The sequence below is a fragment of the Frieseomelitta varia genome, unplaced genomic scaffold (assembly GCF_011392965.1).
Source record: "Frieseomelitta varia isolate USP_RPSP 00005682 unplaced genomic scaffold, Fvar_1.2 scaffold_221, whole genome shotgun sequence".
In the NCBI taxonomy this organism is placed as follows: Eukaryota; Metazoa; Arthropoda; class Insecta; order Hymenoptera; family Apidae; genus Frieseomelitta; species Frieseomelitta varia.
The window spans coordinates 318,719-342,341 of record NW_025109948.1 but is presented as its reverse complement, the minus strand read 5'-3'; the positions used below and the strand labels follow the sequence as shown (position 1 = coordinate 342,341).

General features: G+C 27.9%; 7 protein-coding genes across 10 annotated transcripts; 4 read left to right on the top strand and 3 right to left on the bottom strand.

Moving 5' to 3' along the window:
• Positions 1 to 192: 192 nt before the first annotated feature.
• On the bottom strand, positions 193 to 1,907 carry LOC122527514 (solute carrier family 66 member 2). Its single transcript, XM_043651773.1, is given in 5 exon segments — positions 193 to 691; positions 760 to 1,044; positions 1,046 to 1,189; positions 1,271 to 1,588; positions 1,792 to 1,907. Coding segments are annotated over 4 exon segments (840 nt in total). The 5' UTR covers positions 1,489 to 1,588; positions 1,792 to 1,907; the 3' UTR covers positions 193 to 498.
• A 429-nt stretch (positions 1,908 to 2,336) lies between these two features.
• On the top strand, positions 2,337 to 4,558 carry LOC122527510. The gene is made up of 6 exons (XM_043651762.1): positions 2,337 to 2,518; positions 2,643 to 2,878; positions 2,971 to 3,236; positions 3,339 to 3,633; positions 3,718 to 4,083; positions 4,168 to 4,558. The coding sequence occupies exons 1-6, from the start codon at positions 2,476 to 2,478 to the stop codon at positions 4,321 to 4,323; spliced, it is 1,362 nt and encodes a 453-aa protein (XP_043507697.1). The 5' UTR covers positions 2,337 to 2,475; the 3' UTR covers positions 4,324 to 4,558.
• Positions 4,559 to 5,273: 715 nt separating this feature from the next.
• Positions 5,274 to 6,613, bottom strand: LOC122527517 (N-acylneuraminate-9-phosphatase). Its single transcript, XM_043651775.1, has 3 exons — positions 6,569 to 6,613; positions 5,644 to 6,127; positions 5,274 to 5,461 (listed from the first exon to the last, which is right to left on the bottom strand). The coding sequence occupies exons 1-3, from the start codon at positions 6,611 to 6,613 to the stop codon at positions 5,274 to 5,276; spliced, it is 717 nt and encodes a 238-aa protein (XP_043507710.1).
• A 153-nt stretch (positions 6,614 to 6,766) lies between these two features.
• On the bottom strand, positions 6,767 to 10,692 carry LOC122527509 (neurochondrin homolog). Its single transcript, XM_043651761.1, has 2 exons — positions 10,627 to 10,692; positions 6,767 to 10,322 (listed from the first exon to the last, which is right to left on the bottom strand). Exon 2 carries the CDS (start codon positions 9,597 to 9,599, stop codon positions 7,359 to 7,361), a length of 2,241 nt encoding a protein of 746 aa, XP_043507696.1. The 5' UTR covers positions 9,600 to 10,322; positions 10,627 to 10,692; the 3' UTR covers positions 6,767 to 7,358.
• Positions 10,693 to 10,698: 6 nt separating this feature from the next.
• Positions 10,699 to 12,987, top strand: LOC122527511 (DNA repair protein RAD51 homolog A-like). Of its 3 annotated transcripts, none has more exons than XM_043651765.1 (3): positions 10,699 to 11,012; positions 11,416 to 11,529; positions 11,668 to 12,987. In XM_043651765.1, the coding sequence occupies exons 2-3, from the start codon at positions 11,440 to 11,442 to the stop codon at positions 12,601 to 12,603; spliced, it is 1,026 nt and encodes a 341-aa protein (XP_043507700.1). In that variant the 5' UTR covers positions 10,699 to 11,012; positions 11,416 to 11,439; the 3' UTR covers positions 12,604 to 12,987. The 3 variants fall into 3 exon arrangements, with proteins under 3 accessions (XP_043507700.1, XP_043507698.1, XP_043507699.1); XM_043651763.1 differs by lacking the exon at positions 10,699 to 11,012 and adding an exon at positions 11,146 to 11,183 and having other exon boundaries at positions 11,345 to 11,529; XM_043651764.1 differs by lacking the exon at positions 10,699 to 11,012 and adding an exon at positions 11,154 to 11,183.
• A 191-nt stretch (positions 12,988 to 13,178) lies between these two features.
• On the top strand, positions 13,179 to 16,208 carry LOC122527483 (dipeptidyl peptidase 3). Of its 2 annotated transcripts, XM_043651721.1 has the most exons (4): positions 13,179 to 13,400; positions 13,705 to 14,002; positions 14,082 to 15,846; positions 15,985 to 16,208. In XM_043651721.1, the coding sequence occupies exons 1-4, from the start codon at positions 13,240 to 13,242 to the stop codon at positions 16,131 to 16,133; spliced, it is 2,373 nt and encodes a 790-aa protein (XP_043507656.1). In that variant the 5' UTR covers positions 13,179 to 13,239; the 3' UTR covers positions 16,134 to 16,208. The 2 variants fall into 2 exon arrangements, with proteins under 2 accessions (XP_043507656.1, XP_043507657.1); XM_043651722.1 differs by lacking the exon at positions 13,179 to 13,400 and having other exon boundaries at positions 13,656 to 14,002.
• Positions 16,209 to 16,327: 119 nt separating this feature from the next.
• LOC122527484 (DNA polymerase alpha subunit B) lies at positions 16,328 to 23,551 on the top strand. Its single transcript, XM_043651723.1, has 7 exons — positions 16,328 to 16,585; positions 16,962 to 17,175; positions 17,296 to 17,344; positions 21,816 to 21,916; positions 21,999 to 22,793; positions 22,883 to 23,098; positions 23,160 to 23,551. Exons 1-7 carry the CDS (start codon positions 16,441 to 16,443, stop codon positions 23,476 to 23,478), a joined length of 1,839 nt encoding a protein of 612 aa, XP_043507658.1. The 5' UTR covers positions 16,328 to 16,440; the 3' UTR covers positions 23,479 to 23,551.
• The last annotated feature ends 72 nt before the right edge of the window (positions 23,552 to 23,623 follow it).

Below are 23,623 nucleotides of genomic sequence, written 5' to 3'. Positions count from 1 at the left end.
CTAAGCTTAAGATATGATAATAAAAAAAAAACAAATTAAATTTTAATTTGAAAAAAAAGAAAAGAAATTAATTTGTGATCTTCTGTAATTGTATTCACAGTTTTCTTCGTATATTTCATTTAACCTATGAAATGCATGAATAAATATTTTTTTAAATATATAATAGAATTAAATGATAATTATCAACTGAAATTGATTTCTTTTTATATTAACAAAATTTTATTTAATAAAATTTGTACATTGTAATATAATTAAAATGTATCAAAAGTTTAATATAATTAAAAAAATATAATTTATCCTTCAAGTAAAAATCAGAAATGTTAGTTTGATACATGCTTATTTACAATATATTATGTATTTCATCTTGTTTTTTTTTCTTTTGTACAATCAAATGTACATATAAATACATATGTATCTATAACATAGATAAATCTTTTAATTAATGAAAGTTATAGAAAAAAATTTGTTACATTCACAAATGGAGCACTAGGATTATTTTTAATCAACTCGAACTGGAACTCTAGTATGTACTGTTGTTATACTTTGATAAATATATACCTGTGTTAGAATTGCAATGTCAATTATAACTTGAAGAGTACCACAAACTTCAAATTGAATTGGAGCTTCTCTTATAACAAAATAACACGTTTTAAATGCATCACCTAATGTCCACATTGCAACCATAACAATACTGGAATTACAGAAAAGTTATCTTATAAATGTTATTTAGGTAACTGCATTGTCGTTGTAATTTCATACCTCATTCCATTAGTTGATTTATTAAAAAAATTACGCAAGAATTGTGGTACTCCAAGCATGGCTTCTGTTAATACTGCAAGTAATCCTATAGTTTCAACAAATATTGGTACATCCACTAGTAGATATGTTAGAACTCCTATTAATGTTGCAAACAACAGCATGAAGTCTACGTAAGATTGAAAATCTGTCCACTTCCAAAAAAAATTTGCATCAAAATCTGTGTAAGTGTTATAAATTAAGGATACATTACTGTATATGTTAATAATTTGTTTTTCCCCTACAGTTAGATATACCTGAGAATACACGTTCTCTAGCTTTTATTACTTGATTTCTGCTTTGTACATTTATACACAGTTTAATCATTATAAACATAGTAACAATCATACATATACTTTGTAATAAAAGAGGTATTTCATAATGTTTTCCAAACCTGTGAAAAATACACACTATATTGTATATTAATTGATATAATAAATGAAAGCGGATTTTTATATGATGCAGATATACAAACCAAAAGAAAATACGTAACGTATTAGCTATTAAAAGTGTAAAGCATACATAAAGAGAAAATCCTTCTGCGCTATTCCTTTTTTTAATTTCTCTATATTGTGGTACATATGGAATAATACCACCAAATATTATTGCTCCAGAGGCGACCCAATTTGCTATATCTTTAATAGTTAACTGCTCATAGACATTATACATTGTAATAGGTTTTTTAATTTGCATATTTCACTATTTACGATTCTTTGCACATGCCTAATTTTAGGTTATGGCTCCAATTTTTCTGGATATCATATCGGTAATGAATCATTAAAATCAAATAAACCTGCAAGAAAAAATGATAAATCATATAAATATATATTACTCGAAAGTATGTAATTTACATACTTATCTCTAATTATGATTTCTACTTAACATTTGCTCTTAAAATTATACATATTGATATACCTACATATACGTATACATATACAATTTATTATTACAATTATAAATTTACTAAATTGAAAAATTGATATAAATTTCACTTACCGGTTGTAGGTAACACAATCGTGATACAAGCATAAAATCAAATTATTCAATCACAACCAAATTATACAGTCACAGACAAAGTATATATATATATATATATATATATATATATATAAGTAGATGTGGTAAGAAACATACATGTGTATGTAACATAGTGGTAAATATGTGCAGAGATAAATTGAAGCTGCGAAATTCAGAATCGCACAAAAAATGTATCTTGTTTATGATTAAATTAATCTGAATCTTTTTTTTCTAATATATAAATTCAAAACTTCATTATTATTAATTTTATACGAATACATTAAATTATTAAAAACATAATTATTTATGTAGAATATTAATATATCAGAATTGTAAAAAAAAGTCAGAGAAATTTTATTTATAGCCATAAAAAAATTCAAATTCTTGTCATAATTAATCATATCTAGCATAAAATGAAGAATGAGGTTGCTTAGTAACTCTATAGTAACAACTTTAAACTTGTATTTATATATGTTTATATATATATATAATGTATGTGTGTATGTACTTTACAGTATTTTTAGTGCCGTTAATAAAATATAAATTTTTGTTAGTGTTATTTCATTAATTGTTTAGCATTTTTGACCTATTTTTTTTAATTAATACGTTGAATTTTCAATAAGCATAAGACTCACAATCGACAAATATTGTAAGCCTGAAAAAATGACAAGATGCAATAAGAGTGAAGTTAATCTTAAAAGCACTGGTATGAAAAATTTCTTTCGTTGTACCATATTTTTCGATTTGATAGAAGTATCGATTTTTTACATTATTTGAGAAAAAATAGAAAAAAATTCTTTGTTTAACCTGTAAATTTATGTTATACATAGCATACAATCAAAATGGACAGAGTTATTTCGAACAATTAACAGCGTATAATTCTATGAGCCTGCATTTGCGACGTGTTTTATTAGCAAAATGTGCTGTTGATGCTAGAAACAAAACCTACATGCGTAGAAGAAAACAGACGTGTAAACAAATAGATTGGAAACCACGATATGTAAAAACGGAAATTAAAAATAATATAATTGATAGATTGGCGTATGATACTTCGTATTATCCAGCGGTAAATTGTTCATATGTAACTCATTTAATTGTTCAAAAAAGTTACACGTAAAATATGTAAATTCAAATCATTCTTTTATGATTAATTAATAGGATTTTTTAAGAATGAACTCAAAGTATTACTGCCAGCATGAAGATCAAAAGTACTTCACTGATCCCTTGTACGATTATAATGAAATCTCTTTACGATCAAGACTACACGTAGCTTGCCCAAGTTCATCGACCTTTAAAACAAATAGTTTAGAGCCAGTTATATCAGATAATAAAAATAAAAGGCAACAATCTTATACCCGGTTTAATAGGGACAAGAAAGTTTTTAATCCCATGAGTGTGAAAACTGCGGTAAAAATTCAAGATAGGTGAGAGGAAATTTTATAATAAATTTTGTATTGATAAGTTATATCAAATTGTAGATATTTATTATTTATTGATAAGTTATTTATCTTAAATAATATATGCAGAGTTGAAAAAAATTCGATATATTACGAATCTACTTGTGATTATTTATCACAAAACATTAATCATCTTTCATCGGAGATTAATACATCGAGAAATTACGGAGATTACGAAACTCCTCAAATATCTATTAACTTAATCGATAGTCACAAAACATGTACAGAAGATGAAGAAACGAAGTATGCAAAATTTATGTACGATATTACACACGAAATAATACTCAATGGTTTGTACACTGATAAAGAACTACAAGAAGTATTTAACAAGCACATTGAAGAAAACAAGACACTTCTAGATATGGTCAGAATAATATTACTTATTCTCACTTAAATTTACAAAATAATATTAAGTATATAAAATAACATACTTTATGTTTGTAAATAGAATCGAATGCTATATGAGATTTATCAGTTAAAATTCGCTTTGAATATATCGGATACTTCAGAGGAAGAAAAATTAGAGGATCTTATATGTGCTCAGCAATTATTAAATATTTCTGAAATTCGACCACCGACGCCATCAAAAGTTCTAAATGAAAATAGAGTTCTTAAAAAATTAACGGATTATCAGAATCTAGACGAAATTAGGCGTGATTCATTAAGCCGCAGAAAATCAGTTCTATTAATTGATGCTAATCCCGAGTTACATATAACTGAGAGAGATGTGCTAACATCATTAATAGAAGCCGATATCAATCCCAAGGAAGCTCGAAAAATTTATAGAAGACTTTCTTCTAAAAGCAAATCATTGGTTTGTTAAGTAAATTAAGTGTGATATGCAACTTACAAAAATTATTATTTATTATTTATTATTTATTAATATAAATATTTCTAGTTCAAACCAAACGAAGAATATGCTATGGGAGAAAACATTGACATATTTAATAACAGTTTAACAGAATCGTATAATGTAAACAAAGTAGATGAATCAAAAAGGAGTTCAATGATCGATGATTTTATAACACAAGAGAGTAAAGATGTACAAACATAAAAAATAATTATATAATACTAAACTATGAGAATACTTTTGAAAGAAAAGAATTCAAAAAATATATTTAATCTATAATTATATTTGTTTTACAATCAAGAAAGATATTTTAATATTGTTATTCTTTCTTTTATTAGTTTTACAATAAGTATTACACATCATTATTTTCATCCTTATTAATTCTTTTACATTGTCATTCTTTATTTCAACATAAAATAAAATATATAACAAAAAAATATATGTTATTGATGTGCATATGTAATAACAATATATAATTTATTCATTTTTACAATGATAATGATAAAGATCATTATATTTAATACACACATTCTGTATTATATAGTAGCTATAAAATTAAAACAATTATTTGTCATTATTCATACAAAATTTTTTCTTAATTCTAATAGAAGGATACAAAATGTATTTGTACACAGTATATAAAAGTACTTTGTACATAAATTTGTATACTTTGTACTTTGTTCTCATTTATATACTAAATTTATATAGTAATAATCTAAAACTTCAAAATTTAACTGTAAAAGCCAGAAGCATTATAAAATTCATTATAAAGGTAATAGTAATGTCTGAAAACAACTAAATAATCTCTTATTAAGATTTTTCTATTAAAAATATAATTATTATAATATGTAAATAATGTAAAATTCGTTCTCAACCTTAAAGAGAAATTTATAACAAATATATTTGAATATAGTTAATAATAATTTCACTTCTTTTCTATTTGATACCAAGATAAAATATAGAAATCACTTAATAAATTACTTTCACAATATGTAATATTCATTACATACTATCGTAGTTATAATAATAATAATAATAATAATAATAATAATAATAATAATAATTACTTAATTATGAGAAAGTAATTAGCAAATTCTAAAAAAATTTTCTGCAGTTATAATATTTTTAAAAAACCTAAAAAATAACTTCTTTTATCAACTACCATCTGATGCGTTTGAAGAAGAATCTTCAAATTCTGATACATCAAGACCTTCATTTAAAATACTTAAAAGATCTGTGACGTGTTTTATAATAAAATTTGGTTGTAGATCTCTTTTTAATAAGGATGGTTTATCCAATGTTGGAATCCAAATTGTATATCCTAGATTTGCTTTTATTCCACCTAGACATAATAATTTTGTCAACAATCATTATTGATATCATTACATTATTTTCTTTATAATACTAATTCATTATCAAAAAAATACAATATTTTCAAATTAAATTAATATTTGAATGTAATACTTTTAAATAATTTGCAAATTAATGTGTATGATAAACAAAATATACAATAATATATAATACCTAGGATATCAGTTTCCAGTTTGTCACCAATCATTGCACAGTTGTCTGGTTTAACATTTAAAACTCTACATGCTTTTCGAAATATTTCACTTTCAGGTTTTTCCCATGGTAGATCCCCTGACACAAGTATTACATCGAAATATTGTTCTAGAGAAAGTTTTCGTATTTTCTCCCATTGTGCATTTGAAGGGCCATTTGTAATCAAACCTAAGAGGTATTTTACCCTCAATTGACGGAGCATACAAACTATATCTGATGCCAGAGTCAAATAATAATATCGTAGATATAACCATCGTTCATAAATTTTTCTTGCTAAATATGAGTATTTTTCTCCTAGTGCTTTACTCCATAAAGTCATGCGCCATGTATCCAAGGTGTAAATTGTATTATCAGGACATTTTCTGAAGAGCTTCAAATATGTTGTTGTAATCTTCACAGATAGATCTTCAGGAATTCCATAGTCTTGCGTTAGTTCCTCAGCCAACTGCAGATAAAGTTAGAATATTACCTATTAGACAGTTTTTTTTACTTTACAATAGATAAATCAAGCAATATAAAAATAATTAACAAAATATAAAGTACACACTAAAGGAAAATGATGACTTCCACATTCAACACAGTTTGTAGCATAGCGTTTCAATAATTGGGGAAAAATGATAAATAGAATCTATGACAAGGAGTAATTAACATTTTGAAAGGAACTGTTTATTGAATGTGGATTATGATGACTGAACTAAACTCTTGGGAAAAAGGATATAAATGATCAGTTAGGAATTTAGGTCACTTAATTCAGTTTTTGATGATTACCTAGAAAATGCATTGATTCATTGAAATACTCGAGCCGATTAGTGGACACTCGAAGTGGCACCCGGTCGTTGCTGTAATCACAACAAAATCAGTTGTGCCAACAACAAATCTATATTACTTCAACTCTAAAAGCTTTACTTAAATGGTTGTTGGATGTTAACATTTATACTTATTACTGCAGATTGTATGCCATGTATTAAATGCAACGTAAAAAATAATTTTTATATAATTTGAGAAGTTTATTTAATGTAATTTATTTAGATTTTCTAACGCTAAGATAGGTAATAATTTAAAAGATAAAATACTTTTAAAATACTTTTCTTTTAATAAAAAGACCATTTATTATTTTACAAGGATATTCATTATACACAAACACTTTTTAAAATATATACATTCACAAACTGTATTAATTTCAAGTATTATCAAACTTATATAAATTTTTTAACATTACGAGTTAATATAAAATGTAAAAATAGTTTCTCCTTTAATATATATTTCAATATTTAAGTTTATCTTTTATTTCTATAAATTAAATCTGTTTAACTTATAGAAATATTTGACAACTCTTTTGCATGCCAGGAAACTATTTTCAGATTTCTATCCTACTTTTATATGATATATGATTGTATACAGGTTTATAAAATTTTAGCTGAAATGAATCACTAGGATATATGTAAGTGTTATTTTGATGAGATGACAATTATTAATAATTTCTTTAACATGCAGTATAGTATAATGTAAAAAAAACATATACACAAATAAACTTATTACTTAACAACATAAGAATAGATTAATAAGAACTAAAAAGAATAGATTAAATATTTTAGCTATTTTATCAATATGCAGATATATAATATTTTCATTTAAATATAACAATAGAATATTGATATAAATTTTTTAAACTGTTTTTAGTCTCCAAAAAGATGTTTTCCAAGTTCCATCATACGATGATTTCTGCATACTGTTAAAGCTCCATGTTTCTTCAAAACAGAAGCAGCATTTTCATCTGCTTTAACTAAATGACACAACAGATCTTCAAAAGCAAATTTTACATTTGGCTGAAGACTTCCTATCTTTATTTTCTTGAGAATTTCAATAATTTCTTCTGCCCAACCAGATTCAAGAGTAAACTGTGAAAGCCAAGGTATAACTTGTAACACTCCAGCCATTGTTTGCATTCCAAGAAACCATAATTCCATAAGTTCCATCCACCGTTCTTTATACGACATGGCAACAACAAGTTCAGTGGGATCATTGCTTTCATCAATTATATATGCATCCCACAAAAATCTTATGGTAGCCTGAATGTATCGACATATAGAAAAATCATTTTTCTTGACACGTGCTGCCTGTTGTTTTAATAATAGTAATCCCAGTACTGCAAGATGACCATGCAAGACTAGATTTTCTGGAATTTGTTTAAGTTCTGGGAGATTATTGAAAATAAATTTCAATAAAGAAATAAATGTTGGTGATTCCTCCACTAATTTTGCCTCTAATACAGTAATATTCATTAAAACATTACACACAGAAACCATGGCTGTCCTTGAATCTTTGATTGCCTCTGATACGTGAAGGTCTAAATCTTCTTCTTTTTCTGGTTCTTTTAATGCTTTTAATCTTTCTGCTTTTGGTATTGGTGGCTTTTTATGGTGTACAATTGTCCAATGATAAGATAAACATTCAAACAAGATTTCTTCTTGTTTATGTTTAATTAAAATCTTTCGAGCATCTTCTTCTATAGCTAAATAACATAATGCTGGCAACAGAAGTCTCAACAAGTCAATTTCACTTAAAGGATCATGAGTAACTAATTCTCCAGATGATGTTGCTTCATCACTTTTAATTTTAGCATTTGCTTTAGCCTTCTCTGACAATTTTCTATTTCTGTGCGCATAAAATGTGTCATTGGCTATTGTTAATACATATGGTAAGACTGTATAAACTTGAGAACGCATAGCTGTTGTTTCCTGAGTAAGCCATGCTGCTAATACTCTTATCACAGCACAAATAAATATTTTTTCTTTAACATCTGTTATTTCTTTCATCTTAGATACTGCAGTAAGTAAACCAATAATTGCAGCAAAAGCTCCTTTTAAAACAGTATACAATGACTGTTTTTCTTTCTGGTCTAAGTCCAATTGATCATTAGTAATATATCCAAGAGAAATTTCAATAATGATAAAGCAAGACGTAACCAAATCTGCATTTGCCATTATAGTTTTTAGTTGTTTTCCTTCCATCTGCATTCTAACTTCTATAGATGCTAATTGAATCAATAATAACAAAAATACTTTTGGTTTCTCTTTATCTAATAAAGCCCATTCAGCTCCCAGTAAATCTAGCATGACAGAAACAAGTTTTAATGCTGGATCACGTTGGTTTTTACCTATCTTTGATCCAAGAATATCAGACAAAGCCTTGTGAATGCTAGATGGCCAAGATTCTTCTTTAGCAGTTTCACTAATTATGTTTTTTCTACAAGACATTAATAAAGCTTGTAAAATTGTACATAATTGAAATTTTCTTTCTGTGTGATCCGTTTCAAAATCTAATGCAATTTTGTTTATAATAACATGGAAAGGCGTGGAATCTGTTGCATCCCATGCTTCTGGACCAAATTTCTGAACTAAAGTAACTAAAATGTTCAAAGCTTGATCCGTCTGAAAGCTTTTCTCTGCATAAATATCACACATTTTTGTAATTGCTTTCTGTTCAAATAAAACTTGTTGTCCAGGAAGATATTGTGCAATGTGTTGCAAACATGTATATGCTTCACTAACAATAATTAACATGTTATCATCTGCATCTTCATCAGCTTGTGATACAATTTCAAGTAATGCAGGTATATGAGTAATCATGTCAGGATGAGAAGCTAATTCTGGTTCTCCACAAAATGCAGAAAGTATAGATAATGCTACAGACTTGTATACTTGTGGAGGACAATCCACAGGAACTACTTGTGTAGATAATAACTTTGTTAAAAATTTTGTTCCAATAGCTTCAAATAATACTTTCTTCTCTGCTGCTGTACAATCTTTACTATCCACTAATTTTGTAATCATAAACAATGCAGCAAATTTTTCCGAATCAGTTTCAACAGACTTTAAAATAGTTTCATATTTCTTTACATTCTTTGAAATACTCATGATTGGAGTTTATTTTGTAACAATTTGACAAAAAGAAAATACCTATTTTCCTTATATTCTCAAAATATTTTCCTAATTTTATTCTTTATTATACAATAATAATCTTCCAAATGCAATTCACAAACAATTTTAGAATATTGATATTTACTTAAATAGCATTTAAAATTCACTGAGATTTATATCTTTCACATGTCACAGCTAAAAGCCAACTGGCATTACTCCCAGATCAAACGCCTTAAAACTAGCCTTGCCCTTTGACACATTCACTTAGTCAGACAGAAATAAAGCTGTACTACCACAAATGTCAATTCCATAAATGCGTGTACATTAACATTCAAATATGAATTATTAGCGATATGAAGTCAGTAACGTTTTTTTTTAATTTCTTTTTATTTGAAGAAATATATTAATTTTTTATGTTAAATTTCGTATTAAAAAGAACAATATGAAAAATCGTTTAGAATAACCACATTTTATAGGATTTTATTGGAAAACGAATATACACATGGTTCTAACATAACCTTTTCCACATGAATACAATTGTACAATTAACTCGTATCTCAAGAGCGTGAATATCTTCGGTAACGCGCTTACACGCTTTTTCTACGTTCTGTTGAGCGTCTGGAGTGTGCAGTAGGATCGGTCGAAAATAACCATTCGAGAGAAAGCACTATATCAGGGAGTCAGCTCGTATTACACAGAAGGTTCTATTTTCGTACGATCCTCGTATCCAAATGGAATTGAAAGATTAAACGTAAACGTAATTACTACGAGATACTTTTTTTGTTTTAAACAAAATAAAAAATTATCATAAAAACAAGAAAATATATTGTAAAATTTACAAATTAATATTGTAATATGAATGACTTCTAAGTTTCTTAAATATCATTCGTCATTCAGTTACAACTCCCGCGCACTCTCCAGAGACGTAGTAAACACATATTTCTAATACATTAACCAATACTGATCGTTTATACATATGCATACGGTTTTAAATATCAACATAATTTCAAATATTTTAACATACCTTTCGACATGTTTGATTGTCGCCCTTTCTAGTCTCGATGAGGGTATTATCCAGATCGAAAAACACAGCGCTTATAGATATATTTGATGAACAAAAATGTTTCTTATGCAAAGTCGCCATGTCATTGGGAAATTAAATTTGTTATCAATCCAATGATGATTCAATGAGGCATAGAAACATATAATATTCATGTAATGGTTCCCCTTTGAAAGCACTCTCAGGGACAAATATACAATTGTCTTAATGATCAGACGTCAGAACAGATTATATCTATCTTGTCTCGATCTAATGCCTTTCGCTCCTGACCTTTTTCTCTTCCTTGATTTCATTTCGAATGAAGAGACATCTTTAAGAGAAACTTTTGTGTATTCATTGTCGATAAATACGTAATCTAGTTTTTATATTAAACCTCAAACGATTTTAATTTTTATCATTTTTTTATAGACTTGGAATTATTAACAGAGTTAATTAAAAATACAAATTTTGTCGTGTTCGTTCACATTTATTTTTCATATTTGCATATTTTCATTTCTTTGTTTGGAATGTAATAGCAACAGGTATCGATACTAACGTAATTGCCAGATACAATACCGGAGACAATAAACAAAAATTAATATAAATAAAATTTTATATAATAATAATTTATAATTTTAGTGTTAAATATTACATTATCTATATAAAACTGAGACAATGATAAATAATTTAAAGTTTGCTTTAGGATTGATGGTGTGATATTTTGGCTCAAAATTAACACTTGCTTTAAATTCGTGTTAATTTTTGTTCGTTCAGCTATATTATATTCTACTAAAAAAGATGACAGCTATGGCAACCACAGCTAGTATTCAAGGGGATGAAGATTTTGAAGAATATAATCCACAGGCAAAATTAATAAAAACTCTTGAGGTTATAAGTTAATTTTTTAACCTGTATCATATCTTCTTTATTTTGTTTTTTCAATATTTACAAAAAATAATTTATATCATGTATGAAATTAAAATATGTAAAATTATTTAATATATATTTATATATGTATTTTTTCAGGGAAATGGCATAACAGCAGCCGATATAAAAAAGTTAGAAGAAGCTGGTTATTACACCGTGGAAGCTGTAGCTTACGCACCGAAAAAGTGTCTAATTGCTATCAAAGGTATTAGTGAGGCCAAAGCGGATAAAATTTTGCAAGAAGCTTCAAAACTTGTTGTAATGGGATTTAAAAGTGCTACTGAAATTCATCAAATTCGTTCTAATATTGTTTTTGTGACGACTGGTTCCAGTGAATTGGACAGATTATTAGGAGGTGGTATTGAGACTGGTTCTATTACAGAAATATTTGGAGAATTTAGATCAGGAAAGACACAGTTATGTCATACTCTTGCTGTTAATTGTCAATTACCAATAGATATGGGTGGTGCAGAAGGAAAATGTCTTTACATAGACACAGAAGGAACTTTTAGACCTGAAAGATTAATTGCTGTAGCTGAAAGATATAAAATAGCAGGAGATTCTGTATTAGACAATGTAGCATGTGCTAGAGCTTATAATACAGACCATCAAACTCAATTATTAATTCAGGCTAGTGCTATGATGACAGAATCTAGATATGCATTATTGATAGTAGATAGTGCAACTAGTTTATACAGAACTGAATATTCTGGAAGAGGAGAACTAGCTGCTAGACAAACACATTTAGGTAGATTTCTCAGAATGTTACTTAGATTAGCTGATGAACATGGTATTGCTGTTATCATAACTAATCAAGTTGTGGCACAAGTTGATGGTGCAGCTAGTATGTTTGGTGGTGATCAAAAAAAACCAATTGGTGGTCATATTATAGCTCATGCAAGTACTACAAGATTATATTTACGTAAGGGTAGAGGTGAAACTAGGATATGCAAAATTTATGATTCACCTTGTTTGCCTGAAAGTGAAGCAATGTTTGCAATAAACGCAGATGGTATTGGTGATGTCAAAGAATAACAGTATTAAACACTTATGTTTCTGCTATAAACACTTATGTTTATTGAAAGAGTTATTTTAAAATGTACCTTCCTTCTATAAAATATAAATTAGCTTTTGTATTTAATTAAAATTAGGTATACATAATTTGTTTTATTATACAAAAAGTAATGTAAAGTTAGAAATAGTTAAATAGTTATTGTGTAATATATGATAAAGTCTAATGAAAAAAAAATATATATGATAGAGGTACATATATGATAGGCATACATAAAAGTAATATATCAAATATATATAGTAGCAATTAATAATATGTCTATATTTTTATAAATAAGCTAAAATTTTTATATGAATAACATGTGCCTTCAAAAATGAAAATAAATTACTTGAAACTTTCACAAAAAATTTATTTGTAACCTATTTTAATAAATTAGAAATCAATAGTAAATATAAAAACTAGATTATCTAAAATCTAGGAAATTTTAGTCGTTTAAATCGTTCTTTTTTTGCTTAAAAAATGTATATAATAAGTTAATGCATAACAAATAATTCTTTAATAATAAATAATAATTCAATTGTGTATATAAATATCAAAAAATAGTTGTTTTCGCATAAATTGCAATATTTAAATTGTACCACGAACGAAATATATTACACATGTGGCCATTTTATCGACAGAAGATTATTTCACGAACTGTGTTTCAATATTTTCTACGGTCTTTTTCATTTAACGCTAATATTAAGAAAAGAAGAGTTGAATTTGTAATTCTAAATATCAATAAAAAAGTTAACCCTTTAGGAAATAATTTTGTTTCAAGGTTGGTTATGTGTTATATGACTTATTATTTTACAATGTGATATATATACATATACATATATATATATATATATATATATGAGTATACATGTATAAAAAATCTAAATTTTTGCTTTAACCGTATTTCTTTTTAATATTTTTGTAAAACGTTATTATTATAGAGAAGTTATTATTTAATATTTAACAATTGTGTGTTATTTAGACATAAATATATAAATATATAATAATATATATATTAAAATTTATATATTTTTTCAAGTATAGTCAATAAATTTATTATTGTAAATTAGAACTTTGCATTCCAGTGTAAGATTGTTATCTACAAAAATGAGTGAAGATATTTCTTTATTTACTTTACCAAATAATCAGCCAATAATTGCTTTAGAATGTGACTCTGCATTTAATTCATTAACAAAAAATGAAAAATTATATGCACATTATTTAAGTCAAGCTGCGTGGAATGGTGGTCTTATCGTATATATACAAACTTCTCCAGAATCACCATTAATATTTTCCCTTTTACATAAAATTTTTATATCTGAAACAATAAATGAATTGAAAAATAATGCATTTAACGCTGGTATTAGTGAAGATGAATTTACAGTAAGTAATATAGAAATAACAGTTCTAATTTTCGAAAAATAGTTTTTAATGTTAATTTTATAATTGTATTATATTTTAGGCATTTTTAGTATATTCTTGTGGAATTTTTGCAAATGCTGGTAATTATAAATCTTTTGGTGATAGCAAAATAATACCAAACTTGCCTAAGAATAAATTTGAAGCTATAATAAAAGTTTCAGAGGCATATAAAAATAATTCCAAAGAAATTGAAGAGATTTGGGATAAAATTCAAAATATAATATATTTTATAGAAGGGAAATTAAAATCTTTGGGATTAGGTGAAAAAGGGGTTACAACTTATTTTTCTGCTAATTGTACTGACAAAGATGCAGAATTAGTTAATGATTTTATGCAAAGTAAAGGATTAGAATCTTATAATGCTAGATGTTTTAAAATAGTAAATCAACAAAATGATTCTAAAACTTCAAAATATATGGATGTGTATGAAATCAGATTGGCTTCTGTAGAAACCAATAATGATACTAACATTACACTGTCAGAAGAAGTATTTAAAAATGCAAAATTTAAAATTACGAGAGGAGACTATAGTAAACTTTTGATTTCAGTTGTTAATAATCTTCAAAAAGCAAAAGAATATGCTGCGAATGAAATTGAAAAAAATATGTTAAATAAATATATACAGCATTTCAAAACAGGATCTTTACAAGATCATAAAGATGGTTCTCGTTTATGGATTAAAGACAAAGGACCAGTTATAGAAACCTACATTGGTTTTATTGAAACCTATAGAGATCCAGCTGGTCAAAGAGGGGAGTTTGAAGGATTTGTAGCAATGGTAAATAAACAAATGTCCAAAAAGTTTGCTACATTAGTGAGTAATGCAGAAAAATTTATACCAAAACTTCCTTGGGGTAAAGACTTTGAAAAAGATGAATATTTAAGGCCAGATTTTACTTCATTGGATGTTCTAACATTCTCAGGATCTGGTATTCCTGTAGGTATAAATATTCCAAATTATGATGAAATTAGGCAATCAGAAGGATTTAAAAATGTTTCTTTGGGTAATGTACTTCCTGCAAACATGAAAGTGGATGTGCTACCATTTTTATCTGAGCATGATCAAGCATTAATGAATAAGCATAGAATAGCTAGTTTTGAAGTACAAGTAGGTTTGCATGAACTTCTTGGTCATGGAACAGGTAAATTATTGAAGAAATTAGAATCTGGTTCATACAATTTTGATATAAAAAAAGTAAAAAATCCTCTTACTGGAGAATCAATAAATAAATTTTTTTTGCCTGGAGAAACATATGATTCAAAATTTGGCCCAATGGGATCTTCATATGAAGAGTGCAGGGCAGAAGCAGTTGGATTATATTTATCTTTAGAAAAAGATATATTGAGTATATTTGGACATGAAAATTCTGTGGCTGATGATATAATGTATGTTAATTGGTTATCATTATTATGGACTGGTTGTGCGAAAGCTTTAGAAATGTATCAACCATCAACTAAAAAGTGGTTGCAGGCTCACTCTCAAGCAAGATATGTCTTACTTAGAGTTTGTTTAGAAGTTGGCAGTGATTTTGTCAATGTTGTGGAATCTGAACCAGAAAAGAATTTATTATTAACTGTTGATAGAACAAAAATTTTAACAGTTGGTAAAAAAGCAATTGGAGAATTTTTAACCAAGTTACAAATTTATAAAAGTACGGGTGACATTGAAGAAGCCAAAAAGATGTATGATAAATATAGTGAAGTACCCGAGACGGGACCACATCCATGGGGGCGTTGGAGAAATATAGTTTTGGCTCATAAAGAACCTCGAAAGATATTTGTACAATCTAATACATTTGTGAATGGTTTGTATTTGTGTAATTATGCATATTTATTATGAATTTTTGCAATATTATTAATTTATTTATCATGAATATTACAATATTATTAATTTATTTATCATGAATTTTTGCAATATTATTAATTTATTTATCATGACACAGGTGAAAATGAAGTAGAATTAAAAAACTATGAACCCAATTTTGCTGGAATGATTCAATCTTGGGTAGAAAGATTTCCCTCTGCAGATGTTTCACAAGTTCTTATTGAACTTTCAGAAAAAGATAAACAACATTTCACGCTTGAAAACTAATTATTTGATACAAATGTTGGTAAAAAGAATGTTTGTATATGTATATATGGATAAAAACCATATACATATACAATTATGAGAAAATGGCTTACTTTTTAATAAATACTGTCCTAATAAGATTAAATATATTTGTAAAATTATAAATTTTTGTTCTTTTATTGTCTATGCAATAGAAATTAAATATCTGTACATTATATTTTATGAAAAAAATTTTTTATAAAAAGCATAATCATTCCGTAGAATTTAGTATATTTGAATATATGGCGCGCATTTTTTCTGTCCATGCAGTAGTGGATTTTAATTGCGCATGTATATTGATTTATCAAATTGGCGGGAAAAACCTGAAGAACATAGTTGTGTGTTGTGTAGTAAAATGGTGTCAGAAGAATCGTTAATTTCGTGCTTTTCTAATTTAGGATGTGATATTTCCGATAAATCTGTGATCGATAAATGTAAGTTATCTATGAATTTATTTTAAAAATGTAAAGTGTTTACTCCTAACCTATATAAATTTCCTAATTTATTAGAGATATTTAATTAGAAATATATTCTTCATATTTATACTGTTATATATGTTTTCATAAAATATATAATAATAAAATAAATATATATTTATGTATTATATATTTATGTTTCGTAACTTCCATAAAATAACTTTGAGAAATTTATATTTTATAACCTTACTTTGGAACGTTTATACTGTATCATTATGTTTGTATCTTCTAACAAAATTAACTTATATATTTAGAATTTTGTATGAAAGTTAGTTTCATGATTTATATATTAATTTATATATTAATATATTTCTAAAAAATTCTTTTTAACTAGGTATTAAGCTTTGTCACGTTTATAACATAGATGAGGAAAAATTTATAGAGTTATGGGTAGCATATACAGTTCCACAATCTTTAAATATTAATCCAACGATAGACAACCTTATTAAATTTGAAAAGGAAGATTTAGAAAAGATTAACAAATGTTCTTTAGAATTTTCTACCCAAACAAATATACATTTTGATACACAATCTAACGAAGAAATTACGTATCCTTTCAAATGTGTTTGTTAGTAACAGATTAAACATCCACTTATTTTACTTATTTCTTTAAGTTCATGTAATTTTTACATATTATCCTTACATATACTTGTTGCATGCAATACTAGTAATAATGTCTTGGATATATACAGCAATGGAGAATGTGCTACATTAAAGGTAAGATTTTAATTGAACTATTTTTATTTTAATATTTAGTTATTTAAACTTTAGTAGTAAAATATATTTTTGTTAATTAAAAAAATTTAGAAATATTTGACATATAATTTATTGAAAACATTTTTTCTTTCTAATGAAAATATTTTTTAAATGTAATGTGTTAATAACTATATGTAGAGTGTTGTATTTTTTATTGATTTTTTTATTGATAGTGAAGTCTTATTTTCCTTTAATTTTAAATTGGCTATTTGAGTTCAAAAATTGATCATTCTGCTTATTCTTTCTTACAAGAGGGAAGGTCTCTACCCCTGTAATGGTTTTTTGCCATTGTTGCCAGATTTATCAAACTACTCTTTCTTAAGTTAAATATTTGAAATTATAATCAAGTTTATAATCTTAAGTTAGATATTTGATGTATGATCAAATTTTCTTATATAGAATGTTTCTATTTTATTATAATTAACAATATTTACAAGCATTTTGCTTCTTAATGAAAATATTTTGTTCGGAAATATATATTTTCTGTCATTGTATTAAAGATTTAACAGTTTTGTCAGTAGATTATAATTACAAACGTTCTATATTATACAAGATATATGAGATTTTATATCCTTAAAATGTAATTTTCATAAAATTATTTACCTACATAATTTTATAGGATGTTGTGTTTTATAAGAAAGTTATGAAAAAACTGTTGTCTTTTTAATGCAGTAAAATACAACATAAGTATTTTTTAAACATTACACTTTCTTAGGAGATTATTATATTACATATCGAAACGACTTTTATATTGAAACTCAACCTTGGCAGTGCAATGATATACATCGCTTTGGCAACACCGTTGCACATTCTTTATAGTCGATCTATGGTCTATAGTAGCAATGACGTAAGATTCTACCTGAGGATTTTAGTCTTCATAGAATGTTTGGAATTCTACTTTACAAAATTATACGAGATATTATTTTTTACTTTTTTACAAAATTTTTCCTTTTTTTCTATCTTTCCATTTGTTAATATATTACGATTTCAAATTTATATTAACAAATACATGTAGTGAATTATATACAATTTTTAATTAGGATAATTTAAATTAGGATAATTTTTAATTAGGATAATTTTTATTTGTATTGAAATTGAAATTATTGATTACTGAAATTATGATTATTGTTTTTCTGTAATTAATAAAATAAATTTTCAGTATAATTATGTTTTTCTTACTCTGCATCAAGATATATATTGGAAGGTTTTAATGTATATTTACATGTAATTAAATTTTGTTATATTTTTTTTTATTATAACAATATGGAAAATCTCACGAGATTACAACATTGTTATTAACAGTTGTGTCATTTATTATAAATTAAAGTATCCTGTTATACGTTGTGTAACTGTCGATGTTTAACGTTAATACTAGTGAAATTTTTGATGCTATTTCCCGGCAGGTGGTTTCTTGTTTCGAAGCGTTGTTGTAGGATCTTGTTGAAGCACCGTAATTCCCGCCACAAAAATCGTCCAGGTAGATCGCCGCCATTATCCCCTCTCCTTCTTTCTCAGTCTCCCACAAAGGACACTCTTCGATGGAGGGGAACGTTAGATTCATTCTTATTGGTAGAAAAAGGACAGTGTGCCTTCTTATATCGTATAGAGAGGGGTTCTCGTTCCATCTAAGAGAGCTGACCAGATTTCTTCAAAGGTACGATTTCAGTTTTCAAGGACCCAGACTCCATTATCATCCTGATGCGCGCGTGCGCGCGCGCTTACAGAATTTCCGAACAAAGCGTTTTATCTTCCGTTTATTCGTATACTTGTTTCTCGAGTTGCACTAAAATTCATGGATAGCAGTTTGTTCGATAATTGATTTGTTTCTACACGAGTTAATAGTTAATATTTTTTAAAAATAATACGGTACGATCAAATATCTCGATGGCGTCGAGTCAAGACGCTACCGCTTGTTTGTCAGCGAGTCACGCGTAATCGAAGTGTTTTATCCAGTGATTTGCCGGTTAATTGTGTATTTTGCAGTTCATATTTAAGCTATACGTTGTGTGTAAATTTCATTGTGAAATAGCAAATGATTTGTGTAGGGTAATATTGCACAGGGGAGTGTATAATGTGTATTACATGTTGAAATGGTCGAGTAAAGCGTCAGCCATTATGAAATTCGGTTTGAGTGAATTTCATACTCGAAAGTCATTCCGCCAATCGTATAACGTTCCGCGTCATAACGACCTGTTGCTATTGTTGCTGCTATTGTTTATTCAATTTTTCTTCGCTCCTTTCATCATTTCGTACGATACAGTTCCGTATTTATTGTAGAAATGTGCTAAATTGACTACATAAAAAGCGGAAAAAGATATTCATATTGCGTTGAATTGTTTATTCACATTGAATTTATCATTAGATGTCGTTGCAAGAAACATACGATAAATGTACTTGCTAACGTTAGGAAGGTTTACGGATAACCTTAGTCACATTGATACACGCGCGCGTATATACTGTTCACAATAAGAACAGCACTAGTAGCAATAGTGTATAAGAAAGAGAAAAATGCTTATAGTTGTGTGTGTACGCGAATGTCGTCGACCGTTCGTTCGTTGGTTGAGAGTTCTGAGCGTCGCGTCGCGTCGCTGCAACCTGTTGCTTCGACTCACAATTAGTCGCATGCTTCTTTAGATTTGTTTTGTTATTTCAATCTTTCGATATTACATTATTATAATAATGATGTCTCTGGTTATGAAGCAAAAGATATATACGATTAATTTTTTAGTATATTTTTTATATTTATGTCTAGAATTACGTATACATAATTCGTTCTGTATACGCATATGAATACAAATTCACATGCACCGGCATGTTTATTTTTGTATGACAATATTTTATTGTTAGTAATTTTACATTTTTTTTTGGAATTGAAACGTGGTAATGGATCGAAATTTTTGATCCATTACGACGTTCTGCACTTGTAAAAGTTTACAAAATTTGCATAAAAAACGCAATTGCTTTTGTTTAGTAACATTAAACGTACGTAAATTATAACAAAAATTTAGCTTTCTTAACTACTTTACTATTGTAGCTTTCTTAACAGTAGTTATTTGAAAGATCTGTTCTTTAGGGAGTTGCTTACATCTATCAATTAAGTACAATTGACCAACAACTGACAGTCCGATCTCCTTCCTCTCCTTGCTCCAATTTCTAGCTCTTCGACGTTCTCATATATATATATATATAAAAGTAAGAAATTTGGACGATGTATAAAAAAGGAGAAAAAAAGTATTTAGGTATTTTTGTTGAAAAGTGAATGAAATATTCGTTTTGGTGGCATGTTACAATTGTATCTGGTAAAAGTTTCATGTTATTTCCCACGGTATCTCTCTGAATAGTGGGGCAAAAGATTGCCAGGGGCGGATAGTTCGTAAGGGGTAGAAGGAGAAATAGTTTCCCGACTTTGTGTGTTTCGTCAGAAAAGAGGGGGAAAGAGGACAGCTCGATGATCGATCCGAAGTTTTTCACGATCTGCTATCGTTCAAACAAATTTCCCGTCCGCATCTCTTGATATTTAATGAAACATTAAATGTATTAGCATATATTTTGTGAATGGGACTGTATATTTCATTTTCTAATTTATTTTTCTGATACTTTTGTAATTATATGGAGAGAATAGATTATTTCGAAGGATTAGAAACATGCTGCAAATTGATCAGTTATCGCGAAAGAAAACTAAATATATTAATTGAATGTAGAAGCATTGAATGCAAAGTAAGAAGAAATAGAACTTGATCGAAACAATACATAATAGAATGCCGTGATTGATCAAGTTAATAATAATAATTAACCTTTCTCGTTATGTTGATTCCTGAACGCTGACTGTGCCGCAACTGTATACTTGTCATTGCAACGTTGTCAGTTAAAATAATCGTTTATCTTGCTCTTTTCGTATTTATTCATCTTTTCTTGTAATTAATATTCAGAAAACAATTTCTAGATATCGATATATCTAAATAAAAGCACGACGTTATATTCGTATGATGCAACGTGATAAGGTGAAGACGACAGCGCGAAAGAGAACAAAAAAAAAGGAGAAAGTTGCCTGAATTTGCCAAATGAGTGAAGGTCTAGTGCACAGGAGATCAAGTTGTGACTAGATCCACACTCATTAAGCACGTTCAGGTTCAAACATCGTAGCGTTTCATTTATTAGTGATTATAAAATAAGTTTTCCTGTATTAGCGTGCAATCGTTTCGAAAACTTTGTTTATGAAGTCGAGTATAATGTAAAACAGATAATTCCATAGACGAGTATGAATGTGGTGCGCGTTACGGTTTACTTCGTGACTAGATACATACTCGTCTACGGTGATCTGTTCTACTCTGAAAATATTGTATATATGAAATATATATAAATGTATTTTTAATTTTCACTAAACATTGTTTTATATTATTGTATAGAATTGTAGTTCTATTTTTTTTTTAAGCAAACTAAAAGAGCGAGGAGTCCAACTACAGAGACAGAAAGTAACAATAAATTACGAGCAGTAGATCATACGTTTACACCGCCAACTTATACACCGAAATCGTAAGCACGCTATCTAATCATTTTTTACTTTATACTTATACGTTTTTATTCGATATTAAATAAACTTCCATAATTATTATAGAGATGTTCCAATACGTGCACCCAGTACAGCCGTTAGGGGCAAAGTTCTTTTGCTTTTCGGCCCTGCTATTCACAATTGGAAAAAAGAAAACGAGCTTGATATATCGATCGCTAAGGCGGAGAGTCCTCATGTACCGAAGGATGCAGTATATATGTATGAAATGCTCTCCAATCAAGGGGCCATTCTTACCAAGCATTGTCAATGCTTTGGTGAGCGACTGTGCTATATTTGGAACACGATGGAACCTCCTAATTTCAATATGCATTACGTGAGAAACATAGCGCCTACGAAACCAGTTGCATTTAGAACATGGGGCAGAATACTTGTAACAGTTGAAAAATCTACTGGCAGGAAAATTGTTATGCTGGAGGGCACCAAAAGACTTAAAACTAAAAAAAGTGCTCCCATTTTATATTTGGATCTTAAAGCAATTAAACATTATTCGGTGTTTTCTGGTCAAATAGTTGCAGTCGAGGGTATTATCGCAACTGAAGATACTTTAATAGCGAAAAAATTGTTCGTTAAGGGATATGCACCAATATTTGATGTACCAAAGTTATCAAAAGAAATTAAAATTTACGTTGCGGTTGGTCCTTTTACGACTTCTGATAATTTGAATTATCAACCGTTATGGGATCTTATGGAACATGTTGCAGAAAACGAACCTGACATATTAATATTAGTTGGACCTTTTGTAGAGTATACACATTCAGAAATTAAAAAATGTATTTTAAAGGAGACTTTTCAAGATTTTTTTGATAACCTTTTGTCGAAGATTCTAAAATATTTGCAAGGGTATATATCAATTAATAATATCACGTTAATCTTAAAACGTTAATGTTAACCATAAATTATTATTAATATTATTATTCTTCATAATTTAGGAAATCTACACGCATTGTATTAGTATCTTCTAACCGTGATGTACATCATCATCCGATTTTCCCAACACCAGAATTTATTCTAAATACAAATAAACTTGGATCAAATGCGGCGAATATTTACACTATTCCAGATCCATGCACAATAAACTTAGATGGTTTACACATAGGAGTAACATCGGTCGATGTATTTAGACATCTTATACAGCAAGAAATATCGTAAGTGCATCAATATATAGGTAATGAAATATATATTTTATTGTAATGAGAAATTTTTTAGGAATGCACCTGGAACGGATAGGCTCGGTCGTTTAGCCGACCATTTGTTATCTCAGTCCACATTCTATCCTGTATATCCTCCTTTTCCCGGTTTGAATCTTGATACCAGACTTTGGAAACAATACGCGTGTTTTGAAAAACAACCGCATATATTGATTTTACCTTCCGACGTCAAGCATTATTGCAAAGTATTAAATGACTGTCTCATTTTAAATCCCGAACGATTACACAAATATATTTATGCTAAATTATGTGTACGGCCAGTGAGTGACGGGAAATGGGATCCAAACCAAGTATCTTGTGAAATTGCAAAAATCTGATTGTTCATATTTCTGTTCTCTTATATTTTCTATTGCGATGTAATATTCAATAATTAAAATTCATTGTTTATTATCTGAGATATGTTAATAAAAAGAACTTTGTGTTTTAGTTTCATACTTTTATTTACAAAAAAAAATGTAATCG